This window comes from Monopterus albus, unplaced genomic scaffold, assembly GCF_001952655.1.
Source record: "Monopterus albus unplaced genomic scaffold, M_albus_1.0 scaffold92.1, whole genome shotgun sequence".
NCBI lineage: Eukaryota > Metazoa > Chordata > Actinopteri > Synbranchiformes > Synbranchidae > Monopterus > Monopterus albus.
The window spans coordinates 2,562,737-2,571,711 of record NW_018127972.1 but is presented as its reverse complement, the minus strand read 5'-3'; the positions used below and the strand labels follow the sequence as shown (position 1 = coordinate 2,571,711).

General features: G+C 40.0%; 1 protein-coding gene across 1 annotated transcript in view; it reads right to left on the bottom strand.

Moving 5' to 3' along the window:
• cog5 (component of oligomeric golgi complex 5) overlaps positions 1-6,641 on the bottom strand; it is a 65,024-nt gene extending 58,383 nt beyond the window's left edge. Inside the window, exons 1-4 of the mRNA XM_020608254.1 lie at positions 6,530-6,641; positions 5,817-5,956; positions 2,679-2,736; positions 1,545-1,599 (exon numbers count right to left, since the gene is read on the bottom strand). Coding sequence (XP_020463910.1) covers positions 1,545-1,599; positions 2,679-2,736; positions 5,817-5,956; positions 6,530-6,620 — 344 coding nt within the window. The 5' untranslated portion in view covers positions 6,621-6,641. The remainder of the gene's footprint in view (positions 1-1,544; positions 1,600-2,678; positions 2,737-5,816; positions 5,957-6,529) is intronic.
• Between the last annotated feature and the right edge of the window lie 2,334 nt (positions 6,642-8,975).

The following is an 8,975-nucleotide window of genomic DNA, read 5'->3' as shown; positions in this document are numbered from 1 at the left end:
ACCCCCCCCCTGTAGGCTGCTTCGTCCCCACCATTGATGCAACCTATCACTGCAGTGTCGTCCGCAAACTTCAGGATGATTTTGTCTTTGTGGGAGGCGACACAGTCGTGGGTGAACAGGGTGTAGAGGATGGGACTGAGGACACATCCCTGTGGGGTGCCAGTGTTTGTAACAATGCTGGCTGAAGTCCTATTGCCAATATTCTGGGGCCAGGAAGTGTTAAAGATGACACCCAGGTTCCTACAATGTGGGGTTAAAAAAAAAAAAAAAGAGAGAGAGAAATGCCAGACAGTGCTGCAGGTCATAAGAATGGGGGGACAGTGGTGTGGTGGGTAGAGCAGTCGTCTCCCAACCAGAAGGTTGAAGGTTCGAATCTTGGTGCCTGCAGTCCACGTGTCTTTGGGCAAGACACTAAACACCCCCGTTGCCCCCGATGGTTAGACCCATCAGTTGAGGTGGCGCCGGAGATGGCTGCCATCGGTTCTGTACCGGAAACAAATTCCTTGTGTGTAAAATACTTGGCCAATAAAGGTGATTATCCTTATCCTTAATTGACTTTCTTGAAAAGTGCTGTCACACATGATGTCCAGAAGAGATCTTCTGTGATCTGTACTCCCAGAAACTTTGTGCTGCTGACCCTCTCGGAATTGGATGAGGCAGTCAAGTCATGTGCCCACAGCATCAACAGAAGTAGGCTAAGCACACAGCCCTGGGGAGTACCGGTGCTCACACTAGTGGTTCAGGAGGTGCAGCTGTCTAGGTAGACTGACTGTGGCCTACCACTGAGGAAGTCCAGCACCCAGGTGCGGAGGCTTGCCTGTGTCTTCATAATTCCGGTGTTGTGCTATGATTTTGTTGAAGGCCAAGATAAAGTCAACAAAAAAAGAAAAAAAGCATCCTGGGACAACATTTCTTTTTTGAGCTATCCAGCACAGCCTTTGATGGTACACCTGGGGATTGTGTGTGTGGTCCTGCTGCTTTGTGTGAGCTGACTCTGTAAAGAGTCTTTGTCACACTGTCTACAGTCGCATGCAGAACCTGGTCATCAGGGAGAGGGATAGTCTTCACTGCCTGCACATTAGAGTGAAGCACATTTCCACCTGTATTTTTTTATGTTAATTTTCAAACATTTAAAGTGTTTCTAATTCCAACCGCGACACCTCAGAAGCCTTGGTTTTTATGCATAATTCTGTCGCGTCAACAAATCCTAATTAGTAATGCTGGTTTAATAATGCTGAACACAAATTTCTATGATCTGGTTTTCCTCAGAATGTGATGATGGTCAGAAAATAAAGGTGAGACATATTTGGGAGCTGTATCATATTTTTTAATTTCAATTACTTCAGTGTCTTTCATTCATTTTCCAAAACTGGTTCAGGACTTAGATCATATGGACAGCTGTGACCCACAGGACCATGGTCACTACAGTCACCAAAGACAAATAGCTGCATGAATATGACAATAGAATAAACCAAAGTAAATCTGTGTAAATGTTGCCGTTAAAAACATTTAATCTGACAGTTGTGAAGTGAAAACATATTTACCTGTCGACAGCTGCCTGCAGAGCACTGATCCTTGTCTGCATCATCTGAAGGACCCCTGGAAACAACATCTTTTCCCTTCAGTACATTTTGACACAGATTTAAAGAGCTACTTTAGTAGCAGACTTCAGAGGAATGCTGACCCCCCTCTAGTGGTGAAACGCAAAACTACATTAGTTGAAGTGAGTTTAAAACCAGGTCAATTGCACATAATTATCCAAATATCATTAGCTGATTGTACTGTTGACAGGGCAGGCTGATTTAAAAAGTCGTCATATCAAATCAAATGTTATTTGTATAGCGCCAAATCACAACAAAAGTCATCTCAGGACACTTTACAAAGTAAGGTCTAGACCTTACTCTTACCATTATTATTACAGAGGGAAAACCCAACAAATCCCCCCTTGAGCAAGCACTTGGCGACAGTGGGGAGGAAAAACTTGTCATATGCACGCATATGGTGGGAAGGTCTGACAACTGAGAATTGACCGTTGCTTTCTAAACATTATGACACAGGTAACATAAATGCCGTCATAAAATCAAACCTCAAGGGCAAATAACGTGGACACTGTGGACACTGTCAGAAAGGTAATGTCAATGTGGTTGACCTTGAGGTGGTCTACTATTAAATAGGCTAAAAATCATATTATTGTAATGTAAGATTCTGGCAGACTGTTCACCTCAACCAGTACCATCATCATGCTACCATAATAATGATAACTGACCAAAACAAGCATGCTGCTGAGTGCAACTGTCTAATTCAGATACTCAATGACTGGACCACTACTTGGAACCAATCTGCAACCCAACCACCAAGATGTAATCTGACAAGAACTAACTGTCCACTCCATCCCTAAACCTGCCACCAACTCTGAAGACCAGATGATGTAATAAATGCGTGTTGTTCAATTTAGCTTCTTCTCACTGCTCAGCATTGACCCTGTGTATAATCAACACTGCAACATAACCCTTACTGTGGATTATAATAGATTTACTTATCTCAACCAAATCACAAGTGTTTGATTTGGGAAAATGAACTGAAATCAATGAATAAACAAACATTCTAAGGTGCATGTGCATTTCTCACATTCTGTTCTTGTCAGTATAATGAGAACATATGGGAAAGTGGTTCTTTACCTTCAAGAGACTCTATCCCAGTTGCCTGAGCCAGCAAGTCTTCATGTCTGGCCACAACCTGGAAGAATGGAATGTAATATAAATCAGTGGATGGGGATCCCAGTGTGTTTGCCACTGTTCCCTGTGTGACACTGTTGTAAGCAAGTTTCAGGTTTATGCTTGATGCTCAGTGTGAAATGGAATAAACTTTATGAATTGCTGACTGGAAGGTAGAAAATCAGTCCAAATATATATTTATAAAGGGCTTAGGAAATCCCCAGCAATAACTGAATGACCTATTAAAATAAAACTTATGTTTGACATGTGGGTTGTAGTGGTGGTGTTGAAGAAAATGGTCATTCGTGAATTTTCTGTTTGCTATAATAAACCAGGATATAGTTGCTAATTTAGAGAGTACCACTCTCATAAGCACCCGAACTGAATCACAAATTAATATAAACTCTGCTCATTATTTTAACACTAATTTAGAGACAGGAAATTCATAAAAATGCAAAAGAAGCCGTTTTCCTCACTATAAACCTTGATTAATTTTGAAGCACGATTAAGATATAAATTGTTGTATTCAGTATATTGTGTCCATTTCCCAAAGTCCAACACTCTCAAATCAAAAATGATTCATTTATATTTACTATCATAAAAGACTGTGTAAACCAAAAAAATATTCACATTTGAGGTTGGGATAAGAGAGCTGGGGAATTTTTTCTGAAATGTGTTGTACATTCTAAATGTGCATAATGTGCATTAATAAGACTAGACTTGAAAAGTCCTGAAAAGTCTAACCTTTTACATATTATTTTAACAAACAGGCCTCAAAATTTTTAATCAAGTGGCATCTTTCCACTTGATTTTAACAATCACTGTTCTATAGCTTGTATCAAGAAAGAAACCCCAGAAAGCCAAGCCAAGATTTGTGGTTAGGAGACGCTTTAAACCCTGTACAGAACAGGCTTTTTAAAATGATCTGTACTACAGTAATATTGCACTTACCCTGACACACTGACTGACATTGTGCACTAAACTACTTTATTAAAGTTTTTAAGGAAACTGCAGATAAACATGCTCCTGTTAAAAACCAGAGAATCAAAAACAGGAATAATCCCTGGTTTTCAGCTGAATTAGTGGAAATGCTACATACTAGAAATAAAGCCTGGAAAAGAGCATGCATGTCTAAATCCGCCGTTGGCAAAATTTTCCTCGTTTAAGAAACAATACAATTAGCAATACAAAAAACTAAATCATCTATCTATCAGTGTGATGGTAATGCAGCAAGGTTCTGGAAAATTATTAGATCAATGTCATCAAATCTGCTTCATTCCTACCTGACCATTTACCTGTGGTGAAGTCCTAAATGCTCTTTATTCTATCGACCCAAAAATGGCCGTCGGGGTAGATCAGCTGCATTCAGGTTTTTGGCAGCTACCTGCACCACTTATTTAGGGATTTATTATTCATATTTTTAATTTGACTTTATTCACAGAAAGCATTCCTATTCCGTGGAAGACTGCCTATGTTGTACCACTGCTTAAAGGGAGACCCTCAAATGAACTCAATAATTTTCACCCTATATCTAACTCCTCCTGCCTCACTAAAATATTGGAAAGACTTGTTAATAATCAGGTAAAGAATTTAACTAGTAATTTTATTCTGAATCCATATCAATCTGGCTTTAGACCTGGTCATAGTGCTGTGACAGCAGTCTCAAAGGTTGTTGGTGATATTGCACAGGCTGTGCTGCTCTTTTTCTTGATTTATCCATAGCTTCTGATTCTGTGGATCACAACATTCAATGTTGGATTTGATTAGAACACATCTATTGTTTTAGAAATTATTTGTCTGACAGATCACAACCTGTTGTAGTAAATTGTTTTAAGTCTGATTTTATGGGTATTCTTAGAGGAGTCCTGCAAGAATCCATTTTGAGCCACACTTTATTCACTAATTTTATTAATGATCTAGAATCCAAAGTAATTAGCAGTACTATGCATTTACATACAGATGTCATTTATAGTGTGTCCCCCTCCATCAATCAGGCTTTTCAGCTTTTGCAGTCTGATTTTAACATTTTTCAACATCATCTTCTTGGTTTTAAACTAACATTAAACTCTTGTAAAATGAAGTATACGATTTTTACTAGAAACCAATGTCAATTTGATCATTTAAACATAGCTACACTGAACGGTGCTGTCATTGACAAAGTCTCTGATATAAACATCTTGGCTTTTGGTTAGACAATCAGCTAAGTTTTAAATTGCATATTGAGAAGATAACTGTTTCTGCCTAGACTGCTTAAGCCTAGACTTTAAATTCTATAAAGAAACTGATTTTGTTTTAAGGAGTGCCGCAGGAGGCAGATGATACAAACAACATTTTATCTGTATTAGACTATGCCAATATAATTTATAGGTATGCCTCTGCCAAAACTTGACTCAGTGTATCATGCTGCTATTAGATTTGTCACTGTCCCTTTAGGACTCAGTAGGTTGGCCATCTTTGACACTTAAAAGAGAGCAGCACAGTAAGCTATTTATCTATAAAGCCCTACTTAATAAGTTGCCTGAATATATTACATGCCGCCTGAGTTATAAATCATCAACGTACCAGACCTGTTCACAAGATTATCTTGTTCTACAGCCATTTATTGCCAATACAGAAGTCTGAAAGATGTCCTTCTGTGCAGAAAAACTAGCAGAAAAAAACTAAACTGGCTATGCCCATTCCTCTATCTCAATTTAAACTGCTTTTATATATTAATCGTGGTCTAATCATAAAAAAGGATTTAAACTTCAGTGGCCTTATCAAAGCTGTAACAAAATCATCATTCTGGCATTGTAAAAACAGCTAAAATGAACTGAACCAGTGATCCTTTATGTGGGAGGCAAAATCTTTCAGCATCAAGTTATTGCAACATTCTATAAAAAATCTGGCTTGGTATTTGTTGTATAATTTCTGTTTATATTATTTGCAGCACATTAATTTACTGGTAGATGGCAACATGGCTGCACACACTTCTGAATGCACACACTTCTATTTAAAATTTTGAGTAATTAACCTTTTTTTTAATCTATCTCTACAAAACCTGATCTTTAAGACCCTGCAGTTAGTAATTGCGGCTCTGTTGTGGTGCATCTCGGTTTATACCTGGCTGTGCAGCTCCTTGTCCAGCTGACTGATGCCCTGTGCCAACTTGGCCAGCTGTTCTGCGATGACCGCATGGTGAATAGCCTGAGCAGTGTAGGTCTTCACATCAAAGTCGTCTGCCAGGAAATCAGCGTAGCACTCTGCAAACACAGCAGCTCACCCTCAAACCTCTCACTACATTAACTCTCATAACAGTTCAGATCCTTCCTGGATATTAGGCTGCGACGTGCTTATCCATTTCTAGCTCTGTAAAGCCTTCGGCCCGTTTCTCTTATTTCATGGCAGTAAGCTGAGCCGGACCTCTCTACAGACTGGACCTTGAGTGGTACAGACTGAGCTGTACACTGTCTGCTGTCTCGCGTTTGCATCTTTCTTGCTGAGCTTCACTTTCTTAGTTTCTGTAACGAGTGTAATTTATCAACAATAGTACAAGTGAGCAGTGTGGAAATGTATTAACGTTACCAGCTTAAAACAACTCTTCCGTAAATCAGACGTCATTAAAAAATAAAATAAGAAATGTAACTTAACTAACAGGTTGTTAACATTAGCTACCTAACGTAAAGTTACTAAAGTGCTGTGCAGTGACATCAGCTAGCTGAGGGAAGAATGTGGAACCTTTACACAGCTGTAAACATGTTGTATATAACGTTTTGCTATCAACTAAATGCTGTAACACTATACATCAACCTTACAATTCATAAAACAGATTTTACCATCATTCAGAAGAGAATTCGTGGAAGCCTCTCTCCCGTCCTCCATGTTGATAGTTCCGCGTGTGACGTCACAATCAGTGACGTGTGACATGTGTTAAAGCGGTACACACATGCCACAACCTCCAGGATTGTAGCTGGGCTGAAAGACAGGCAGACGAATAAAAGAAATCTAAGGTTCACTGAATAATCTGCCAGGTATTTTCTTGATCTAGTGGTTAAGGCGCAGCGCTTTCACCGCTGCGACGCGGGTTCGAATCAGGGTTTCGTCAGGAAGGGCATCCGGCGTAAAACACGTGCCAAATGTCAACATGCGAGTCGTCAGTGTGACGATTCGCTGTGGCGACCCCTAAACGGGAAAAGCCGAAAGTGACTTTCTTTATATGAATAATGATTTTATTCACAGAATGTAAAACATGAGCAAAAATGCCCATTTTGACTTTCTAGAGTCAAACGTGGTGTCTTCAAATGTCTATCTTTGTACAACTAACAAATCCAAAGATTTCCACCTTATTATCATGTATGACAAAAAATAAAATAAAACATTAATTCCTCACAATAAGGAAGATGTATCTGTCTTGATGAGTGTAGTGGGGGTGGGATTCTAAATGGGTTTTTGCATTATAGGAACTGAAAGATATTTCCCAGCTCTTTTAACCAGGAACTCACAGAGACGAAGCGGACCACTTGGATATATTAAAAAAAAACGTGCTGGTTTTCTCAAAGAATCACAGGTAAAATTAACATTACACGTCCAGGCATCTTCCATCTCCAATACTGCGCGCAGGCAGATGAAGAATAAAAGACCCCGAACCCATACAGCCCTGTACATTATATCTGGTTTGGGCTAACCCCATTCTACACAGGCACGTCAAACCGTGACGTCACCTGATATGTCAGCTATGCAGCTGACCAGAGCAGTAGTCAAAACATGGAGAAAATCAATGTGTGTGAGTGTTGATTATGTGGTGTGTATCTAAGAACATACAGGACATTCAGGGACATGTCCGGACATTAAGCCTAGGACGATATTATGATTAAGATTACGGCTAAACATATCATACAATAGCCACTTTCTATCTAGTTATCCTGGAACATAAACAACCTTGAGTAACTCCTGGAAATGAGTAAGCATTTAACAGCCTGAGCTAGACATCCTGTCTCCACTAAACATTTCTAATACAACAAATATCTAACTAATATCTATCTGACTAAAAAATTACCTAACAGAACCTACCAAAACCTATCCAACCCAGTAACGCTTGTCACAGATGCTGTGTTTGTTTCTGCTATTGTTCCCTGTTTTGGAGGTGCGTTCTGGGAGGTTAATTTCATCGTCCCTTAGGAGGTAGTACCAAAATCATGTTCCAAGAATGCGAATGGGGAGGGGGTCCATGCGGGCAGAACAGTTTCCCATGATTGGCTAAATGTCCCCTCTTCACACCTCAGTCATTGGCATTAGCACAGTGTGTAAAGAGGGACTTACACTGGTTTAAATGTTAAAGATGACTTCACTGGCCGGTTTAGAGGCAAAACGGGGCCCTCACTGGGTGGACCACTGGCAAAACGGTGAAGACCACAGTTCTGCTAGTCTGCGTTCTGCTTGTTCAACAGCTGTTTGATAAATTGCTCATACAGTCTCCCTTACTGACTGATTGTTGCACTATGGAGCACATCCTCTGTTCTCCATCTGCTCAGCTGTGAGTGCATGTGTGAGAGAGACTAACAGAGAGAAAATACAGTGGAAAAACAAAGTAGGACGCTCATGTTAGACTATAGACTAATGTATATTAGATACTGTATTTGTAGAGAGCAGTATTACACCTAGTTGCATCTGCCTTGAATTACAGAAGACAAAGAAGTAGGATGGTCCACATCAAACTGGGAGGTTATCCAGAGCAAGGTTTGTTGTTTCTTAGGTACTACATCACTTAAGTGCCCACTTAAGTGCTACATTAGAGCTGTTTGATAGGAGCTAGTGACATTAATACACCACTAAAAGAGTCACAGAAGATAAACACAGAAAATAATGCTCTCAAAATCAGAGTAGAAAAACTTAAGGTAAATATAGCAGTGGAGTTAGGCTTGACAGAGCAGGCAACAATACTAACAGTTCTTAGATACAAGTAGTTTTTAGATCAATGCTGAACCACAACACAGTTAATCCAATTCAAGATGACCCAGCGGCTTATGTGGAAGAAGCAAGGGCTGGTGTAGCGATAGCTGTAGCCTGGAGTCCTTCTGTGAAGAAACTTTCAGCTGAGGTAGCCCCAGGGAGATATTCCCACAGAGCAGCGATTACTGGATGCAACTCTGTGGGAGCATTCAGCTTGCAGCTGACATGGAGAACATCAGGGGTGTCTATAATGGCATCAAGAAGGCTATAGGACGAACACACAGCAAGACTGCATCACTCAAATCAGCTAGCAGTGATTTCTCATTGTTGAGA